At 43.3% G+C, this 22,626-nt stretch overlaps 1 protein-coding gene across 1 annotated transcript; it reads left to right on the top strand.

Annotated features, from left to right (window-relative positions):
- The first annotated feature begins 4,764 nt into the window (after positions 1-4,764).
- Positions 4,765-21,915, top strand: Aldh9a1 (aldehyde dehydrogenase 9 family member A1). The gene is made up of 11 exons (XM_057769634.1): positions 4,765-5,007; positions 5,745-5,890; positions 6,959-7,088; positions 7,791-7,925; positions 8,847-9,043; positions 9,672-9,812; positions 12,974-13,162; positions 13,381-13,468; positions 17,414-17,555; positions 19,263-19,375; positions 21,020-21,915. Exons 1-11 carry the CDS (start codon positions 4,827-4,829, stop codon positions 21,112-21,114), a joined length of 1,557 nt encoding a protein of 518 aa, XP_057625617.1. The 5' UTR covers positions 4,765-4,826; the 3' UTR covers positions 21,115-21,915.
- The last annotated feature ends 711 nt before the right edge of the window (positions 21,916-22,626 follow it).

Here is a 22,626-nt window from a genome sequence, read left to right as displayed (position 1 = left end):
CTAGGCTGGCCACAAACTCAGAGATTCACCTGTCCCTGCCTCTTGAGTGCTGGGATTAAAGGAATGGGCCACCACCACCTGGCTATGCTCCTGCTTTTAAGCAACAGCACGAAGGTCAGAGTGATCTTTTTTTTTTTTTTTTTTTTTTTTGGTTTTTCGAGATAGGGTTTCTCTGTGGTTTTGGAGCCTGTCCTGGAACTAGCTCTGTAGACGAGGCTGGTCTCGAACTCACAGAGATCTGCCTGCCTCTGCCTCCCGAGTGCTGGGATTAAAGGCGTGCGCCACCACCGCCCGGCCAGAGTGATCTTTTTAAACCTTCCATTTTTCAACTCCTGCTATCAGTCAGTGTGTCTCTGTGACATTCTCAGCTCCTCCCAGTGCTGCAAAATCTCACTTTCCTCATCTATAAAATGGCAACAACACTTTCTACCTCCCTCTCTTAGCTTCATACACCTTTGGCAAGTTTCTTTAAGACTGGGTAATCTATAAAAAACATAAATCAGCCAGAGATCATGGACATATATGTTCCCAGCAAAGGAAGCTAAGATGGTAAGATCTTGAGTGTGAGGCTAGCCTGGGTAAGACCCTGTCTTTTTTTTTTTTAATTAATTAATTTATTTATTTATTAAAGATTTCTGCCTCTTCCCCGCCACCACCTCCCATTTCCCCCCCTCCCCCAATCAAGACTAAAACCCAAACCCCAGAAATGTTCTTTCCCACAGTTTCAAAAGTTGGGGATTCCAGAACTAGTATTCTACTGCATCCTATCTCCAAAAATCAAAATGAAAAGAAATGAAAGACACCCCTCCCCTGCCAAACTCTTTCAGAAAGGTTATTCATCAGCTCATGAGGATGGAGCCCTTACAACCTAATTGACTCCCCAAAGACCCCACTTCCCAAGACAGTCACATTTAGAATTATGTGTCCAGCACATGATTTGTGAAAAAGCCCTATTAAAAGCACAGCCCTCTTGGTATCACTTTGAGGCATGAGATAGTAAATGCAAAACATAATATAGTTAGTGCAATGTGCTAGTATTAATGGGGGGGAGGGCTATTAGGAGGTATCTTTATCAAGAGTATGGCTAATTCATGACTGGGGCTTGTGATTTCATAAGGGAGTAAAGTAAAGCACTATTTACAATAGCCAGGTTATAGAACCAGCCTAGAGGCCCACTAACAGATGAACAGACAAAAAGCACATGGGATGGATACACCATTGTGGCGCCTGCACCACCTGGAACCGTGATCGGGCAAGGATCTGGGGAATAAAAAACAGACATGGATCACTCTTGAAACAACAATGCCAGTTTTGCTGCGGCCAGCGCAGCCTGGATGCAAGACTGGCGGGGGTGGGGTGGGGTGGGGGTGGGGTGGGGTGTGTGTGTGTGTGTGTGTGTGTGTGTGTGCCGGGATTGAGACATGGAAGCTTCTTTTCAGGTGGAAGAACAGCAACTTTTAGTTTGCCCAGCAACCCTTTATACCTCTACTCCTTCTGTGAAGACCCACCGGCCAGAAAGAACACAAACATCCTTGTCAATTACAGACCACAAGGAAGTTCCGTTGTTCAGGGGGAGTGAGGGCAGCTGGATCACAACAAGTTTTACTGTGTTCCAGGGCAGCTTATATAGGGCTCACCTTGACTAATGGCCACACCCTAGCTCACGGGATTTTTCAGCTGCAAGCCTGCCAGAAACCACACCTCTGCCATCAGGAACTCATGAAAGTCTTGTGCCCAGAGCAGCTGCAAGCACAGGAAAACAAGCTGTTTACTCCGAAAGACAAGGGGTCATAGAAAATTCAGGGTCTGAGTGTCTGCAGTCTGCAACACACCATGGAGTAATAAAGAACAAAATTATTGTCATTTGCAAAGACAAGTGAATGACACTAGAGATCAGCATGTTAAACGAATAAACCAGACTAAGACAACTGTCACATGTCTTTGATTGTATATCCAATCTAGACTATATCTATCTATCTATCTATCTATCTATCTATCTATCTATCTATCTATCTATCTATCTATCTATCTATCTCATATAAATCATGAAACTGCAAGGGACTACTGAGGACTGAGGTGGGGGAGGGCAGGAACATCAATCATAGGAAAGAATTTGAGCAAAGTAGATGCTATATATCAATAACAATACCATAATAAAGCCTATCACTTTGTAGAATGCCTATACACTTTTTTTTCTGCAAAAAATAGATGCACAAGCCAGGTGGTGGTGATGTATGACTTTAATTCCAGCACTTGGGAGGCAGATGGATCTCAGTGAGTTCGAGGCCAGCCTCGTCTACAAAGCAAGTTCCAGGACAGCCAGGGCTGTTACACAGAGAAACCCTGTCTAAAAAAAACAAAAGAAAGAGGAAAAGGAAAAATTCATGAGAACCTCCTCCCCCACCCCCCCGCTCCTTTATGCAATAAAATAACTTGGCAAGAAGGCAGCAACTCTGGAATAGAGCAGGTACACAGCAAACACTGAATCTGTGGCTGGCCTGGGTCTAGAACTGTACGGAATCGATTTCTGTTTTTTATTACTCATGAAGCTGAAGGCATTCCCTTATAACATCTAGATAGACTAAGACAGCATGTCTAGGGAGCTTTAGCTATTAAAATTATTTATGGTTTATAAAATTATTTATGGAAGTAGTTTAATTTTTTTCTTAAAAAAAAATCCCCGTACTTTTACATTATGGCATAAGCCTGTAATCTGGGAGGTTGCAGCAGGAAAATCATTGAGTTGGATGCCAGCTTGAGCTACAGAGGGAGCATGAGACCTGGACAGTGAGATTCCGTTTCAAAAAACTAAAAATGTATGAGTTAATTACAGCAAAACAAAAAGCAAATAAACAAAAATCCATATATATGGTTAAGGGCTGGGCCTCTAACTCTGGCACAGCATTTGCCTAACATGAAGAAGGCCATGTGGGTTGTTGTTCATGTGAGTTAGCAACACCAAGAAATATCCACACTTTAATTGTTTTACTACAGTGGTCATGAAGTTTATTTTTTAAGCAAATGATTTTGAAATACTATAGACATAGAAAGTTACACTAAATATTTGCTTAACTTCTGAAATTTTGTTTTTAGCTGACTATATAATAACACCTATAGATTTAGAATACTAAAGTTCTTCCTGGCTCTAGAATAAATGCTGAGATGACCAAATACGGATATATCTAACACAGATAAAGGGAACTGAAATAATTCCTGCTTGCTCAGCTAACACATGTTGTAAATGTTTCTGGGAGCCGCCTGCACTATCTAGGTTATTATCAGCTCTAAGATCAAATTCCAAAGTGCATGACTCTGAATTTTCTTTGGAAAAAAAAAAACAGGACAGCCTGATCAACCATGGAGATTGTCTTTACTTAAATTGTTTTGGTTTATTTATGTATTTTTGAGACAGGGTCTTACTTTGAAGACGTGGCTGCCCTGGAACTCAGTATTAGACCAGGCTGGCTTCCAAATCCCAGAGATTCACCGACTTCTGCCTTCCAAGTGTGTGTGTGTTACTCGTATAATAACAGTTATACAGTGTTTCCAGCTTCTGTACCAGTACCATCCAATGCCATGTGAGCATTAGGTATTTAACCTATCATTCAAAACTGCTGAAAATAAAAAGACCATCCTCTCAAGTTAGAAAGATCTGAGGGGACAGGTCACTAGAGTGCTGGGTTCAGGATCTGTAACAGCTCTGGTTTCAGTTACCGTTCGTTTGCCCATTCAACACATATCCATGGAGGACCTGATCCAAGTGATAGGCTGTGTGGAAACCTACTAGGCCCTGAGTAAGAAAGTTATATTTTATATGTGAAGAAAGCGAGGGCACTCACACTTAGCATGGAGTTCAGTATGTAAACTGCTTTAAGAAGAAGGCCTATGGAAATGGTCTGGAAGAGGATTTGGGAGAATTTTTTTTTCTTGCTGTATTTCTTTGTGAAGAGCTTTCGAGCTTATGGAAGGAGTAACAAGAGTGACAGTCATTAACGTTTAGGGAATAAAAGCGTGCGTGGCCTGGTGCTGGTGGAGCACCACTTTAATCCCAGCACTCGGGAGGCAGAGGCAGGTGGATCGCCTCTGTGAGTTCCAGGGCCAACCTGGTTTACAAAGTGAGTTCCAGGACAGCCAGGACTGTTACATAGAGAAAACCTGTCTTGAAAAACCAAACCAAACCAAAACAAAAACCCAAAAAAGGCTGGGCGGTGGTGGCGCACGCCTTTAATCCCAGCACTCGGGAGGAGAGGCAGGCGGATCTCTGTGAGTTCGAGACCAGCCTGGTCTACAGAGTTAGTTCCAGGACAGGCTCCAAAGACACAGAGAAACCTTGTCTCGAAAAACCGAAAAAAAAAAAAAAACCCAAAAAAGTGTATGTGTGTAAGAGTGTAACTAATGGGAAACTGAGCCCTAACAATACAGAGCCCGACACGAGGATGCTTGAGGATTAGGGTTAAGAATGGCCTTAGATGACAAGGTATTTGGATTCTCAAAGACTTTCTCCTTGGGAGGCCTGGAGATGGGAAGGTGATCGAGTTATATTCTTCTTTGTTTCTTCCTTTAACTATGCTGGATGGGCCCAAGATACTCCCCCTAGCCACGCCCCCTCGTGCTCTTCCGCGCATCCCTTGCTCGCCCCACGCCCACCCACTCATGGCCAGGCTTCCCCGAGACCCCGCCCCCTCGCGGTCCAAACTCGCCCAGGGTCGCTTCTTTCCATAGGTCCCGCCCCTTCGCAACCCCGCCTCTCGCCGGTCCCGCCCCTCCGCTCCGCTCTCCCAGCGCGTGGGCTAGTGGGGCTTCCCTCCGAGCTGCGCACTCGACAGATGATTCTCCGTGCAGTTGGCTCTGGGTTGACGTTGCTCTTCCGCACTCCCGGGCTTGCAGCGGTTGCCGCCATGAACACTGGATCCTTCGTCCAGTTGGAGCCGCTCAACTACCGCGGCGGGGCCCGTGTGGAGCCCGTGGACAGCAGCGGCACGGAGAAGGCCTTCGAGCCGGCCACCGGTAACCGGGCTGGACGCGGGTGGAGTGGGCTCTCTTTGGCCCTGTGCACTGGGGTCTGCTGCCCCTTATCCTCCTTCCGAGCACTCCGCAAAGGGTTGCTGGACTTGCACGGCTGCAGTGTGGAGCACAGAGTGCTGCGGAGGCTCGTGGGAGCTGGGGCAAATGAAACCCATCTTAAATGTTTACAGTAGTTCTTATTGAATGGTTGGTAGAGCCCATTGAGCCTCGTGGTAAGTAAGCAGTTCAGGGTTCTAGGGTTCTCAGATCTCCTCTGCTGCTGAGTTGTCTGCTCTATTACATATATATACACACATATATATAGTCTAAGTTACCCAGTAGCACTTAGGAGAGTTTGTTTTGTTTATTTTTAATTTTTCTTTTGTTTTTTTGAGACAGGGTTTCTCAGTAGCTATGGAGCCAGTCCTGAAAATCTGTAGACCAGGCTGGTCTCGAACTCACAGAGAACCACCTGCCTCTGCCTCCCAAGTGCTGGGATTAAAGTAGTGTGCCACCATACTTGGCTTGTTTTTATTTTTAAAATATGTGTTGAGTGTTTTGCCTGCATGTGTATTGTTTACTACTTGGAACTTTATTGGACTCGAAAGGGATTCCTGGTCACAAAATTAAGAACGAAATGAGATCATGGGCACAGGGATCCCCCAAAGAAGGCTGATAGAAACAATTCAAATGTGTTTTGCAACCGCTTGTGATAAAACGGACTTTCTGCTTCTCTCTAGGCCGAGTGATAGCTACTTTACAGTGTTCAGGAGAAAATGAAGTAAATTTGGCTGTTAAAAGTGCAAAGGATGCCTTTGAAATCTGGAGAAAGAAATCTGGCATGGAGCGTGGCCAGGTCCTTTTAGAGGCTGCCCGGATGATAAAGGTGTGTATCAATACTTTCCTTTTGAGCCGACTCTGAGGGTGGTCGCAGTTAACATCGATGCAGCTTCAGGTTGGGATTGCTCGTGTGAAATGGAGAAACATTCATTCCCCCTGCTCACCTTGGTATGTAAAGCACATGTCTACTGAGGGCTCCCTGGGACCTTAATTGCTTGGGAAGAGTTCAGATTCAGAGATACAAAAAAAAAAAAAAAAAAACGTATCAGAAACTAGAAGGTTCAGAATGATTGATGTACATCAGAATGTGAATTCTCTTTGGTGGGAATGTCGGGTTTCCTTTTCTTTTTTTGTCATAAGTATGCTGTGAGAAACCTTGAAGGGTCTGAGAGTTAACCTGCTTGTAAGAATGTGTGTTTATATGTATAACCAAATATCTGTATGTATACTTATCAGTGGTATCAGTGCACACATGTATTCTCATAGAACGCACGGAGCTTTGGAGATCAGAGAAAAAGGCTTCTTACAGCACACTGTAGCGGCTTGTAGGTGTAGGGGGAATTAGGGTATCAGAAGACTTCCTGCGTCTTCTCATCCTATTCGGGGGAGGTATTGAGATTAATTGCTCATCAAACAAGTCTCTGGGACTGAGAGGGAGGAGCCACTGTGGTTATTATTACCCTGGAGGATAAACAGATGGCTCTAGGAGCAAGAAATTATAGATCCAAAGATCTCTCTAGGGAGCATGCAGTCTCTTCCAAGGTCTTTGTCCGTCAGTTAGCCTGCCTGTGTTCTGTGCTCAGATAGCCTGGGCCATGTAGAAATGTCAGAATATATGCTCACATACATGTTCTCATTCATCCACATGCACATACTTGTTCTTAAAACTTCCGTTTTCTAACTTATACTGAAGTGGTCTCCATCTTTGTCCCCTGATGACCTGGAAGGAGGACAGCAGGTGTTTGTCTCCCAGTCCAGCACCATTATTCTGCCGAGGTTCCTCACAAGTGCCAGCCTTTTTAGTATTGGAACTTGAGTGACACATTTCTTTTTAAGCACTGGCCATGTTGAAACATCATAATAGGAATTAAATTTCCTTCTGTTTTACCCAAAGGAACAAAAGGATGCAATTGCTGTCATGGAGACAATCAACAACGGGAAGTCGATATTTGAGGCCCGCCTGGATATCGACACTTCGTGGCAGTGTCTGGAATACTATGCAGGCCTGGCTGCATCCATGGCAGGTGAGTCCTGGTATGGCCTCAGGCGGCCATCTGATCGGAGGGCGGAAGAGCAGGGCCTGGTGGTGAAGGGCAAAGTCTTAAGTTGATACCTACTTGGGTGGCTTACGTTAGTTTATCAATCCTTAGCTAAAGTGGAGATAGTAACAATTACTTGGATTGTTCTAAGGATTCAATGAGAATAGTACACGAAAGCATCCAGTATTAAAACCTGAACTGTAGACCAAATGGTTCGAAGCACTAGTTTGTAAGAGTCTGCACGATGCTTACCATTGTTATCCAGTTCAGGCCAGGAATGTAGCTCAGTTGGAGTGCTTGCCTAGTGTGCGTGGAGCCCCGGTTCCAGTTCCAAATATCGCATACTCCTGAGTGTGGTGATACCCACTACCCACTTGTAATCTTAGTACCTAAAAGGGGGACGCAGGAGGATCAGAAGGTTAAGGGCATCCTCAGCTACATAGTGAGTTTGAGGCTAGCCCGAGGTAAATGAAACATATCTCAAACAAATGTTTATAGCAGTTCATATTGAATGGGTGGTAGAGCCCACCTGAGCCATATGTGGTAAGTGAGCTAGTGCTCTTCAAGGCTGAGCCATCTATCCAGCCCCGACAGAAGAGTCTTTAAGAGTTAACTAGGATGATCTCATGCTAGTGAAATTGTGGGGAGCATAGACTTGCATCATTTCTTATTCTGTTTTACCCCTAGGAGAGCATGTCCAGCTCCCAAATGGGTCCTTTGGCTACACCAGAAGAGAGCCACTTGGGGTGTGTGTGGGGATAGGAGCATGGAACTACCCCTTCCAGATTGCCTGTTGGAAGTCTGCTCCTGCTTTGGCATGTGGTAAGAATAAGTCACTCCTCCACAGTGAGCCTTCCGCTCCCTACTCAGACAGCAAGAGCTGCTTTGGGGCAGTCAGTCTCAGAGGATGTGGGTCTGTTCCTGCCTTGCCTTGCACCTGAAGGAATTAAAGTTGAGGTTGCACACACAGGTCATGTCTTGGGGTTTCTATTTTGCATCTGTCCAGTTTGTTTCTGATGTAGGAACTGGCTGTGTATTCTAGGCTATCCTTTTTTGGGGGTACGGGGAGGTGGTTTTTGAGACAGGGTTTCTCTGTGTAGCCTTGGGTGTCCTGGAACTCACTCTGTAGACCAGGCTGGCTTCAAGCTCATAGAGCTCTGCGGGCCTCTGTCTTCTGAGTGCTGGGATTAAAGATGTTTCCACCGCCCGGCTAGGCTATCCTAGCCTTCTAGTGTTGGAATGAAAGGAAATGAAAGTTTTTGGTCTTCAGTTAACTTTTATGAGACAAATTATCCCTACTTCACATTGAAGTTGCAAGCTTTAAATAGGATAACCCATGTCCAAAGACCTTGATACATGAGAACCCAAGGTGGGAAAACAAGGTATGTCCTTTTTTTAAAAAATAATTTTAGGTTTATTGATTTTTTTATGTATGAGTGTTTGCTTGCATATATAGATAGATAGATCGGTAGATAGATAGATGGTATATAATATACCATGTGTACAACTAGTACTTGCAGAGACCAGAAGGTGCTAGATTCCCTGGATCTGGAGTTACAGCTGGTTCTAAGCCATCCTTTGATCTCAGACTCTCTGCCAGAGCAACAAGTGCTCTTAACCAATGGGTCATCGTTTCAGTCCCAGATGTTTCTAGAATTAATAACATCATTCGTGAATTTAGAGGACCAGGAACCAGTTGGAATCGTCTAGTCTTGTCTGAGAGGAGCATTTGCTTTTCTACAGGTAACGCCATGATCTTTAAGCCTTCTCCCTTCACACCCATGTCTGCTTTGCTCCTGGCTGAGATCTATACCAAAGCAGGCGCGCCTCCTGGCCTCTTCAACGTAGTGCAAGGTGGGGCTGCCACAGGCCAGTTTCTGTGTCAGCATCGCAATGTGGCCAAAGTCTCCTTCACTGGAAGTGTGCCTACTGGCATGAAGGTACAGATGACACCAGTTTTGTTCGACACAAATGGCTAAGTCTGGCAAAGCTAGTCCTGCCCATTGTGTATTTTGCAGATTTTGAGTTTATGTTGGGAATGGGTCAGGAAATTCTACTCTTTCTGTGCACGTGACGGGGGAAAGAGGGCATGTGTGGGTGATTTGTGGTGGGCCAGGTGGGGTAGAAATTCTCGCCTTGTTTCAGGAGATGATGTGTGTGAGGGATTGGGGCCTGGGCTGCACTGTGCTCTGTTGGTGAGTTAACTGTATTGTATAGAAGAAGAATATTCTCTCAGGTTACTTGAGGTTTGTTACTTTGACCTGGATTTATGTTCCCAGTTTTAAATAGCCCTAAACATAAGAATGCAAAAAGAATTCCTGGCTGCAAGAATCCTATGAATTGTCAGTACGTTTTAAGTGAACTACTGTTTCAGGGTTTTATGTGACGTTCTGTAAATTCTTAGAAGGTTTTGCCAAAGAATATTCTAAGTGTACGAAGAGCCCAGTGTACATGAGAACAGGTTCTGGCCCCTGTCAGACAAAGATAACCTGGTAGGTTCAGGTTGAGTTGACCTAGCATGCAGACTAACTTATGCTAAACTTCCGGGTGCCTTGTTTGGTTCTGTAGATCATGGAAATGTCCTCTAAAGGAATCAAACCTGTTACCTTGGAGCTTGGAGGAAAATCTCCTCTGATCATCTTCTCAGACTGTGACCTGGAGAACGCTGTGAAGGGGGCATTGGTGGCCAACTTCCTCACACAAGGCCAGGTATGAACTCTTCCTGGGAAGGCTGGGAAGGAATCCCTGCCTCTCCCCCTGGCAGCAGGCTGACATTCTAGACACACTGAGAATTACAGGGTAGTTGTGAACAGATAGTACCAAGAGTTCCTGTATATCTCTGAACCAGATCCCTCTAATACGGTGGTTCTTGTGGTGGTGGCCCATAGTTGTAAGATTTTTACTTTGTAGCTATAATTTTTGCTACTGTTATGAATCACAATGTAAATATTTTTGGAGATAGAGGTTTGCCAAAGGGGTCATGACCCACAGGTTGAGAAGTGCTGCAGAATCTAACCTGTTTGCTTCACCATTCTTTCAATCTGTTTATATACATCATACAGAATCAATGTCTTCCTGAACTATCTGAGAGAAAGTTATAGACACAAGGTCCCTAACTATCAAATACTGTAGCACAGCCCCCAAAACCACATTCTTTTACATAAGCATAGTGTGATTAGTACTCTATGAGTGTTAATTTATTGGCTTTAATCCTGGCACTCGGGAGGCAGGGACAAGTGAATCTCTTTTGAGTTCAGGCCAGTGTGGTCTACAGAGCTAGTTTCAGGACAGCTAGGGCTCTTACATAGAGAAACCCTGTCTTAAAAAAAAAAAAGAAAAGAAAAGAAAAACAAAACAAAGTGTCTCACATACACACAGACATACATTCCCCAGCCCTGGTCTGAGAATTATGAGCAACATGGACACAGTAGGAGTCAAGAGCCTGACACTGAGATCTTGGTAGGATTTTTTTTTCCTCTTGGCAGTACTGGGGGTTAAACTCGGGCTCTCAAACCCAGCAGGTAAGCGTTCTACCAGTGAGCTACATCCCCAGCCCTAAAGCTTGGTTTCTAGGTCTCACTTCGCACTTACTGAAACCAGGGCTGCCTAGACAGATGGCCAATTCCAGAGTTCGGGTGGAAAAAGAAGGAGATGGGTCTAGACTACCTCAACTGCCAGAAATCAAAGACGTTACTCAGGTCAGAGAGTTAAAACCAGGCATGTGACCCCAGCACTTGGGAAGCTGGGAAGTCAAGGACAGTGTGGGCTATACAGAGACCTTCTCTCAAAACAGCTCACAATGGAAGCAATGCTAATTACTTCAATTATTCCAGATTGTACCCATTGTTTAGTTTGATACATGTACCAAATGATCACACTGTACCATATAAACACGTATAGTTTAGAGAAATAATAACAAAGGCGGGAGAGATGGCTCACCTGTGGGTGGTTATTGTTGTTTTGAGACAGGGTTTCTTTTTTTTTTTTTTTTTTTTAAAGATTTATTTATTTATTATGTACACACTGTTCAGCCTCCATGTATACCTGCATGCCAGAAGAGGGCGCCAGATCTCATTACAGATGGTTGTGAGCCACCATGTGGTTGCTGGGAATTGAACTCAGGACCTCTGGAAGAGCAGTCAGTGCTCTTAACCTCTGAGCCATCTCTCCAGCCCCGAGACAGGGTTTCTTATGTGTAGCCCTTGCTGTCCTGGAACTCTTTGTAGAACAGGCTTGTTCTACAAAGATTCTCCTGCCTCTGCCTCTCAAGTGCTGGACGAAAGTGTGCGCCACCGCTACTTAGTCTTTTTTTGTACAGGCCGAATGCTATGTTCAGAAGTTACATAGATCTATTCTATTGCCCCTGCTTTCACATGACGATCCAGTGTTTCAGATGCCTCTGTTGTAGTTTCCCCTGAGTTCTGCATCCAGAACAATCCAAGGCTGCTGGCTGAGACGATCCAGGAGGAAATGCTATGGGATAATGCTCTTGTACACTGTAAAGATTTCTCACTCATATTAGTTTAATAAAACACTGATTGGCTAGGAAGGAAGTATAAGTGGGGTGACCAGACTAAGAGAATTCTGGGAAGAGGAAAGACAGAGAGGTAGTCACAAGCCAGACACAGAGGAAGTAAGATGAGAATGCCTTATTGTGAAAAGGTACCAAGTCACATGGCTAAACATAGATAAGAATTATGGGTTATTTTGAATTGGCTGTGGGACTGGGTAGGACAGAAACTTCTGTTTATATACTGTGGTTACAATGTTCATTTAGAATAGTGGGTTCTTTGGTTTCTGTTTGTGGTTCATTTGAGGTATCTTTTCCTTTGTCCTTTAAAGATTTTTAAAATCTGTTTTGCTGAGGCAAGACATGGTCATAGTTCCGAATACCACTCAGAACTGGAACTTCTCATTCCTTCTTCCTGTTCTCACCCATTTCCCATTCTGCTCTTTGAACAAAATGACCAGATATTTGTATATTTTTATTTCCTCTACTTACTTCGTGTCAAGCTAGAAGCACCATTTTCCCCCACTTACTATATCCTGGAAATCATGCCATTTAACTTCATAGGGATATTCTATTTCTGGCACTTTGTTCTCTGTTCTACTGTATGTCTGTATGGTATTTGAACAGTATTCATGTTCGTTCCTGTAAGAACGAGTAAGTTGTAATTATTTAGTTTTAGAGATAATACTAACTGAAATGTTCAGTTTTTAAAATTAGGCTCAAGACTAATTTTAAAATTAGCTTAAATTTTTTTTAATTTTTAAAATTTATAAAAGCTCTTAACCTGTTTTATTTTTGACCCACCCTCACCTCCCACTCCCCAGAAACAACCAGAGTGAGCAGCCGGTACTGCAGAGGGGTAAGCGAGGGTGCTGATCCTGTGGGCCATCAATGGTCTTAAGACAATTTCAGCAGAGTAAGGATTAATTTTTCCATTAAAGGGCAGATTATGCCTTTGAGATGTATGTCCACAATCATATAACTGATCCTTCCTAATTACTTTGGGAAGTTTTTAGAAATGAAAATATTCTTTAAAAAATTTGTTGTAGGGCTGGAGAGATGACTCAGCAGTTAAGAGCATTGACTGCTCTTATAGAGGACCTGGGTTTGATTCCTAGCACCCACATGGTGGCTCAGAATCATCTGTGACTCCAGGTCCAGGAAATCCAGTGCCCTCTTCTGGTCTCCACAGGTACCAGGTACACAAATGACACACAGACCGACATGCAGGCAAAGCATCAGTATACATAAAATAAAACATTAAAAAAATGGGTCATGACCCATGAAGAGTTTTTACATGTTTTTTTTCTTTCTTTTCTTTTTTTATTCTCCACACAAATTGATGTCTTCTGTCTTTTAGGTTTGCTGTAATGGCACTAGAGTGTTTGTGCAAAAGGAAATTATTGACAAATTTACAAAAGAAGTCGTGAAGCAGACTCAAAACATAAGAATTGGGGACCCCCTTCTGGAAGATACGAGGATGGGCCCACTCATCAATGGCCCACATCTGGAACGGGTCCTTGGGTTTATAAAGTCAGCAAAGGAGGAGGTGAGCAATGAACGGGAGCTGGAACCGGGTGGGTTATGTCATGGCTTCTTGCCCCATGCCCTTTTTTGCATTTACATTGGTGATTAGTATCCATGAGTGTTCTGCCTTGGGAGGGTAAATGCTGTGTGCCTTTACTCGGGCTACCTTCGTCCTTGTGGGAACACATATGGGATTGTGTGTTCAATACAGAAGATGCCTGCCTTTTCTTTTTCACTTAGGGTGCTACTGTGCTATATGGTGGAGAGCCGTATGAACCAACGGATCCTAAATTAAAACACGGATATTACATGACACCTTGCATTTTAAGTATGTCTTCTTGTTTGCTTTTAAATGACTTGAATTATATAGTAGACAGTTAGAAATGAATATTTATGAACTATGTAATGTCATAGAGTAAGGGTTGGCAAATTTAATGATTTACTACCTAGGTTTAAGAAGAAGAACTACTTCATTACTTTGAAGCCCCGTAGGTACCTCTAAGCTAGGACAATTGTGTCTATTGTTTATGTACTGGGTACATATAGCCATATATACTGGAGACATTTGTTCTTGGAACAAGCTTTAAAAAAATAAACAACCTCCCCATACATGTTTGATTTAAAAAAAAAAAGTATTGAGGGCTGGAGAGATGGCTCTGTGGTTAAGAGCATTGCCTCGTCTTCCAAAGGTCCTGAGTTCAATTCCCAGCAACCACATGGTGGCTCACAACCATCTGTAATGAGGTCTGGTGCCCTCGTCTGGCCTTCAGGCATACACATAGAATATTGTATACATAGTAAATAAATAAATTAACAAAAAAAGTATTGAACTCCTCAGTAATGTAAAACATGCTTTTCTTTTGACTGTAACATATCAATATAACAATCAATTTTTCAGGCCTAAGTTTAGTAAGTTTTATTACATCTTTCCACTCTTCAAACTCTAGTTTGGACAGTCAAGTATACATGGGCATCCGTCCTATCAAACCTGCTTGCCTCCACGGTCTCACTGTGTGTTGCTGTCTGACCTGGAACACTCTACGTAGGCCATGTTGGCTTTGAACTTAACAGAGATCTGCCTCTTGCTGCCTCTTGAGTGCTGGGTTAAACAAAGGTGAACACTACCACACCCAGCTAAACCCTGCTTTTATTAGTCTCATTTACAGTTTTTTGTTAGGACATTCATAGAAATATTGATTGTTTTATAGGCTTTAAGCAGTACTTATAATTCGAGACCAGCCTGGTCTACAAGAGCTAGTTCCAGGACAGGCTCCAAAGCCACAGAGAAACCCTGTCTTGAAAAACCAAAAAAAAAAAAAAAAAAAAAAGCAGTACCTATAAATCTTACTTATATTAGCAATTAAACTGATTCTAAACCCGTGACCCTGTTGGTAGTGGTGTTAACCTTTAGCCTAAAGAAATAGCCACTGGTATTGAAAAACTATGAGCCTAACTCCATACCATGGATTAGGTTAGTTGTAATTGAATGAATAACAAATAGGGCAAGCTTATATGTTGTTAAGTGAAATATATGGGTTAGACGATAAAATACGTGATGATATTCTGAATCTGTTGAAGAACCTGAAGCAAAGGAAAGAATGGGGTATACATGGTGAGACCATATTAATGAGTTCTCTGTTTGCTAAGGTTAAGGCTCCTTCCATTGCATTTTGTGTATTTCTGAATATTATAGATTTTCCACCAAGAACATGTACTTTACAATTAGACTTTATGCAGATTGCGAAGCCAGGCAAGAGTGTGGAGGATTATAACAAAGTAATCCCGCATTAGCTTAGAATAGAGTATAATAAAGGCCTCTTTATTTAGGGATAGACTCACAGATCAGCAGTCCTCTGTATGAGCAGGGAACAGGAACTGAATCCAGCAGCCAAGGGGGCTACATCTGTTTCTATAGTACATGTGGCCACGCCCAGAGTGTGCCAGTATCTTAAAGGCTATTGGCTAAAGGAGTTCCCACAGCAAAAGAAGAGGGAGCCAGACCTTTATTTTTGTGATTCTGGAAGCTAGCTTGTGTTTTAACATATATGTGACTTGCCGGGCGATGGTGGCGCACACCTTCAATCCCAGCACTCAGGAGGCAGAGGCAGGTGGATCTCTGTGAGTTGGAGACCAGCCTGGTCTACAGAGCTAGTTCCAGGACAGGCTCCAAAGCCACAGAGAAACCCTGTCTCGAAAAACAAAAACAAAACAAAACAAAACAAAAAAAAACAAAAACATATATGTGACTTAGAAAATCTGTTAAAACAGGTTTCTTCTGTCTGACTGTCAGTCTTAGAGCCTGGGGCCTAGAGATGTGCATTGTAGCAGACCCACAGTTTACCTTTATGCACCAGGAAGTTTAGAACTAATTTAGAGCCTCGGTCTGACTTGCTCAAGACTTAAGGACCGCTCTGCTGCCTTTCATATCCGTCCCCTCCAGCTTTCCAGCGTAAAGCTCAGCGTCCACAGAGCCATTTGTGTAGCCAGCCTTTGTAAGCTGACAAAATCTTTTCAGAGAGGATTGGATGATTGTTTTGAGTAATTAAAATAGAACTTACATGTGGATTATTAATTTTCAAAGACTTAGAACACAACCAAGAGCACAGCCAGTTATTAGGGAATGCAATCTATTACTTATCCTTGAAATCCAGCGTCTCTAGTGTGCTGATACAGTGTGCTGTGTACAGGGCAACAACTAACCTGCCTCTGAAGAGATTTTTTTTTTTCTTTTTTTAAAAAATTTATTCTCTCATATAACACATCCTAACTGCAGTCTCCCCTCCCTCCACTCCCCCCCCCCTTTTTTAAAAAATGTTTTTCCCTTAGACTGGGTTTCTCTGTAGCTTTGGAGCCTGTTCAGGAACTAGCTCTTATAGATCAGGCTGGCCTCGAACTCACAGAGATCTGCCTGCCTCTGCCTCCCGAGTGCTGGGATTAAAGGTGTGCGCCCCCACCACTTCTGAAGAGATTTTAGAACTGGAATCTTTGTAGATCCATGAATTATTTTAGACTGAGCTGTTTCTTAGACTCTGGTTATAATGAGCCAGGATGTCTAACAGTACTCCAAAACACGTCATTAACCCGTGCAGCTGCTCATGACCGTTCCTGTGCTCCCTCCTTTTGAGGCTCGCAGGGGCTTGGTACTGGTGCTTCTCAGCTCTAAGGACAGAGTTCAAATGTCAGGTGTGAACTAAATAATTTTAGGGAGTTAGTCATTTTTAGAAACATTTAAGTGCGTTTTTAATGAAGCAAATATACCTTTGTTTATTTTTAAATTTGTTTTATATTGCATTTTCTTTTTAAAAATATTTTTGTGTGTGCACGTATGCATGCAGCACGTGAATGCATGCATGAATGCATACGTGGATATGGAGTGCCTGTGGAGGCTGGGGGAGGGCACTGGATTCCCGTGGAGCTGGAGTTTACAGGAGGTGTGAGCTGCCTGATGTGGGTGCTGGGAAACAAACTTGGGTCTTCTGCAAAAGCAGTGCATCCCTGAGCCACTGAGCCATCTTTCCAGCCTCTTCATTTCCTCTATAGCATTGTTTCTAGTTATATTATATAGGAGTTACATTTAACAAAATGTGACTATATATATATATATATTTATACAGTATACACACATATATACTTTGTCACAGTATACACACTATATATATATTCCTTTGCTAGTCATGACTTTGGCGTTTCTGAGGCATTCAGGCCAGTTGTTCTGTCACATGTTTTGGTGTTTGATGCACTTCATCGCTAGACTGCATTTGTATAGCTATAGTGTGTATATATGTGTGTGTGTGTGTAACATTTTAACAGAAATGTGGTTGATACATTTTTGGGTCATTTTCAGTCGAGTATTTTATGAACATCTATGTAATGTTTTCTTCAAAAACATTGCTTTTAGACGCTTTATAAAAGTTCATCATAAAGGTGTGTCTAGTTTGTGTGATTATTTCCTCTTGGAATGTTTAGTTTACGGCTTCCTGCTTTCATCATTGTAAGTAATACTGTGGTGAAGATCTTTGTAAATAAATTTGTTTAGTTCACTGGGTACTTCCTTAGGAATTCTAAAAAGTGGTTTCAGAGTTATACAGGATGACTCTAATATGTATTACCAAGTTGCCATGCAAAAGGAGGGTCTAATTAATATTCATGGTGGCTATATCCTCTTGAAAAATTTTCCCCCTAAAGCTACGTGTTTCACTGTTTACTACAGATAATGTATAATGTGAGTTCATGTTCCCTTCACTGCCATTGGTTTCATTATGAATGTTGGTAGCTAATTGCAGAGACGACATGACCTGTGTGAGAGAAGAGATCTTTGGACCAGTCATGTCCATTTTATCATTTAAAACTGAAGCTGAGGTCCTGGATCGGGCCAATGATACCACGTTTGGACTAGCAGCTGGCGTCTTTACCAGGTATGTGGATCAAGACACCCATAGCATCTTGGAAGGAAAGGATTATGGTGTCTTCTTGGGTCTGCAATCATTCTTACTCCTCTTTACTTTGCTGTCATCAGAGCCATCAGCATCTCTGTCTGTTTCATGATGCTGAAGACCAAACTGAGCTACACCCCAGCCCTGTTTGCTTCTTTTTAATTCAGAAAATGCCAAAGCTGCCTTTTATAGTTTTTCATTAATGGCCAAAGGACTCTACATTGCTATGGAGTTTAAACTGAACTTTATTAGAAGTTCTGACTTCATTCTTTCATTGAATATTTAAGATTCTGATCTATGTAAAGCTTTGGGCTAGATATTAAAAACATTCAAATCAAGGAATTTAGAAAACTTTTAACATTATGAATACTGGATATTGTTCTTCAAACACAACATTTTTAGTGCAGTGTAGTTTTAAATATCGTGTTACCATCATTAATATCTTTGTACGTAAATGTTAACCACTATAATAGAGATAAAAATGATTTTGATGCAAAATTTCTTTCAAAACAATCCGTGCCTATAACCCCAGCAATCTGGTTGTGGTGGTACATGCCTGTAACCTCAGCAGTCAGAGGCAGGTGGACCATGAGTTTGAGACCAGCCTGGGCTACATAGTGAGACTACGGAACAAGAAAACAAAAAGGAAAAGGACTGTAAATCTCCAGGTTGTATGCAAACTCATTAATCACTGGCCTTGGGAAGGTGGTTTTCTAAGGCTTCACTGAGAGTGCAGAGCATTTGTGGTACCAAGGTCAAATGCTGCCTTGTGGTCAGATACCTAGGAAGGAAGGCCTGAGTTTTCCTTCCATTAAGTGCTTTGAAGCTGGTCCTCATGTGATTGCTTCCCTTTGGGTCCTGACAGAAAGATTGGGACTCTGCTTTTCTGCGTTGGAGACTGAGTGGGCTAGGTGCTCTTTGTGTGTGTGTTGAGGTACTAAGGATTAAACCTAGGACCTTGGCAATACTAAACAAGCATCCTACGCTGAGCTGTAAATCTCCAGCATCACCAGCCCTTTTTTTCTACTTTTTATTTTGAGTTAGGTTCTCTTTGTTAAAGATGATCATGACATTGTTTTGTAGCCTAGGCAGGCCTTGAACTGACTCAAGTTGTCCTCTGGCCTCCACACATGTGCTATGGCACACACATGCCCACAAACATACACACGAAATAAAAGGCTCTAATTTCTCCATACCTGCGTCAGCCTTCGTTGGCATGTTTCAGTTTCAGCCATTCTCCTGGGTGTGAGGTCATATTCCATTGTGGATTTGGTTCTCATTTTTGTGGATTTTACTTTTGTCTGTTACTTTGAGTGTTATATTTAAGGAGGCTTTGTCGAATCTGGGACCATGGAGATATATTTCTGTACTTCTGATAGTTTTATAGTTTTCAGACCTGTGTTCTATGCAGGTGCATGCTTGTGTAGCGTGTAAGGGTTCCACCTTCATCACTTTGTATGAGGTGGCGTGGTTGTTCCACACTGCTGAGTAGTGGCACTCTTGTTGCTGCTTACTTCAGTGATTTTTTAAAAATCTGGGTCGTCTTTTGCCTGGGCGATGAAAGGGTCTTAAACAGTTTGAAGAAACAAGAGTTTGGCAGGATTTCAGGAACCTTCCAGTTGATGCGCCGAGGTTTCCTGTGAAGTTAGCGTGAACTGTGAATAACCAGTGCTGTCTTTTCCCTCCCAGGGACATCCAGCGGGCTCACAGGGTGGCGGCCGAGCTTCAGGCGGGAACATGCTACATTAACAACTACAACGTCAGCCCGGTGGAGTTGCCCTTTGGTGGCTATAAGAAGTCAGGTGAGGAGGTGGAAATGCACAAGCCAGCCACTGTAGCCAGTGCTGCCATACCAGTGTTCTTCAGCCTGTGACTGGCATAGCCTGAGGAGACAGACTCAGTTCTCCCCAGCCTCACTGGAATGCAGGCCGCATTGCCAGGAAGTTCTCCTGTGTAACATGGCGTGTTAATGGCTGATCTGCATCTCATGGCATGTCTTGTGGGTAGCATTACCTTTTCTTTAGTGTTGGATTGATTGCTCTGAGCATTAAATATTCCTTCAGGGCTTCCACATCAGGTATGCCCATCAGTAGGGTTTAGGGGCTTCTAAAGTCATATTCCAGAAAGCTTATATTAATGGGTTTTCTCTTTGGGGCTCAAATTTATAAAGTCTCTTAATTTGCCATTTGCCACAATTCTAGCCATCATCTCTGTTCTGGATGGCACCAGAGTGTCCCCCAAACTACTGCTCATTTATTTCTGCCCCCAGATGTGTGGTCTGGTGTTTCAGGGGTTTGAGGCTCAGGGACACAGCCACCACTTTGAGGTTCATTCTTTGTATTCTGGTACCTGTATTCATTTATTTCCTATACTTTTTTCATTTGAACTAAAAATTGATTTGAACACAGTTTCAGAGTCCAACTCATAGTCTTGGGCCACCTTAATATTATGAGCACTGAAGTGATGGTGGGTGTCGAGTCTTACCTGATACTTGGCAGTGTTATCCTTGCTTCTCAACGACATCCCACCAGTCCTCCTCCTCCCAGCGTGGTACATGAAGGAGCTGAACACGTGCATGATGCAAGTAGAAGTCAAGGTGCTATTTCATTAATAGCTAACTTCTAGGATAGGGCTTAGGCCTGAGGGTTTTCATTCCTTTTGAGTAGCACGACAGTGGACAGTGTGATGAGAGAGATGGCTACATCTGCAGAGTGTCTGTCCCCAGGCTTAGCTAGCCATGGTTTGGACCAGGATACAGCACAAAGCCCAAGCACGGGATGCTGTCTTTTTTACACATTATTCATTAGGCAGTGCTTGAGGATATTAAGTAATCAAGGAACCTGAAGTCTGCTCTTCGCACATTTAAAAGATTGATAAACCTTGTTAGTGAAGTTTTAAATGAACACTGCTTTCCAGGGCTGTCAGGTGGATTGCTTTGCTTTAGAGGCTGCTTTTAACGAGCTGCTTTGCTGTTTTTTGGGGTTTTTTTTTGCTTTTTTTGTTTTTTTTTTCTTCAGGGCTGGGGTGGGGAACACAGTCTCCTGTATCTAGAGCTTATGGGTAGTGGAGCAGACTCGAACAGGCCCTTGTCTGTGTACAGTGGGATTACAGGCGGGTGATACCCTGCCCAGGCTGTGTGCTGCTGGGGACGGAACCCAGGGCTTTGTGCTTGGTAGGCTGTAGCACCTTTTAACATGTTTCCTTAAAGAGACTGCACATTTTTCAGATGTTCACCCAGAGCAACAGGCACCTGAAGTCAGGACTCATGCTCTAAAACGAGGCTGTGCTACTTCCCTGTTTTAACACTCGCTGGCCCCAGCTCCACAAAAGTACCTGGTTTGAGAATGGGCTTCCCACCGGGACCAGCGGAGCCTGCATTTGGAGTAGTGTGTGACTTGAAATCACTGTAGTGACTAGCTCACCCTGACCCCGTCTTGTCTTTTCAGGATTCGGCAGAGAGAATGGCCGTGTGACGATTGAGTACTATTCACAGCTGAAGACAGTGTATGTGGAGATGGGTGAAGTGGAGTCACCGTTTTGAGAACCTGTGACTCCCTTCACGTGGCCAGGCTGAGGAACGAGCTGGCTGCCTTGACAGCAGTATAACTGAATAGTCTCTTAGATGCAGGCTTTGGGCCACTCAGGAGGAAAGGTTGGGGTCAGTATTGTCCTCCATCTTGCAGTTACCCTTCCCAATTGAAAATGTGCGCAAGTGCCTTTCGGATACCAGCCAAGGGACTTGTTCTTCCCGGGAGTCCCTGCGAGGTCTGTACACCTCAGCAGTACACCACGCAAAAGGCAGGCCCCAGCTTTGCTCACACGTCTGTCCCACCAACAATGACAACTTTGTAGTTTGCTCTAAAGACACCTTCCTTCTTGGGTTCCTGATGAATCAGTAGACATTTTCTTTGTTCATTGACAGTTAAAAATTTTTGGGGGGTGCTGAGAGATGGTTCAGAGGTTAAGAGCACTGACTGTTCTTTCAGAGGTCCTGAGTTCAATTCACAGTAACCACATGGTGGCTCACAACCATCTGTAATGAGTGAGATCTGGTGCCCTCATCTGGCCTGCAGGGATACATGCAGGCAGATGCTGTATACATAATTAATAAGTAAATCCTTAAAAGAAAATTCTTAAAGCTTTTATCTGGAGCCAGAAAAGTTGTAATACTTATGGAAAAAGTGGTCCATTGGCATTTAAAAAGCTATGTTCCTTTTGGCTAGCAAGACAGCTCAGTGGGTAAGGTCTTACCACAGAAGCCTGATGATTCTGTACCCAGAGCCCACATGAAGGCTGGGTGCCCCTCCCCATATCATACATGCATAGTAATAAAATCTTTTGCAAAAGCTGAGTTCTTTTGTCATTTCATTGAGAAACCTGACGAGATGGCTAGCGAGAAAATAGTTGATACCACAGCAAACACCCATCCCATCATTCCATCGCAGACACTTGCACAGCGGCCTGTTGTCCTACAACTGAAGAGAGTCGTTTGACTACACAAATTACTGTGTGCTTCTGTGACAGAGAATTGGAACCAGTCACAGGGTTAATCTTTTGTCTTAATTTGAATCTCATCACATCTTAAAGACTGAACTGGACAGAGGAGAAAGTATAGGATCAGGACAGGCAAGGGAAATTAAGGTATGATGACTTTTTGTGACCCTGTCCTTCCCTGCTGCGGCCTACCCTAAAGAGCTACCAGACCTTGTAGCTGCACACTACTACAGCTGAGGCCTCACCTATGCTCCTTTCTGGGGACGAGTTAAGTAATAGTGAAGGTGGCATTTAGAGATAAGGAATGATTGTCATGGCTGGGCCTAGCTCTCTTGCCCTTGCATGGGCGAGTTAGGGCAGTTAGCACTGGAATGATTAAATCAGCCTTTCTTGGTGTTATTTTCCCTGAAATATTTATGAATCCTTGTTCTTGTACAAAGACCTATTGGTCTTTCTTTTCAAGGTTGTGGGAGGGAGTTGACAAAAGAAAGCCATTAGACAGCGGCAGTGAATGAGCTCTCCGTGGTCAATAGATTATAACGTGCCCTTGCTTAGGCCG

Source organism: Chionomys nivalis, chromosome 5 (genome assembly GCF_950005125.1).
Source record: "Chionomys nivalis chromosome 5, mChiNiv1.1, whole genome shotgun sequence".
Lineage (NCBI taxonomy): Eukaryota > Metazoa > Chordata > Mammalia > Rodentia > Cricetidae > Chionomys > Chionomys nivalis.
This window is presented reverse-complemented; position numbering and strand designations above follow the sequence as displayed.

Excerpts from the sequence above, each read along its gene's own strand:
- Aldh9a1 (XM_057769634.1), top strand. The coding sequence starts at position 4,827 with ATGATTCTCCGTGCAGTTGGCTCTGGGTTGACGTTGCTCTTCCGCACT. Across the intron at positions 5,008-5,744 it reads GGCCTTCGAGCCGGCCACCG|GCCGAGTGATAGCTACTTTA; the intron begins GTAACCGGGCTG and ends GCTTCTCTCTAG. Across the intron at positions 9,044-9,671 it reads GTGTGCCTACTGGCATGAAG|ATCATGGAAATGTCCTCTAA; the intron begins GTACAGATGACA and ends TTGGTTCTGTAG.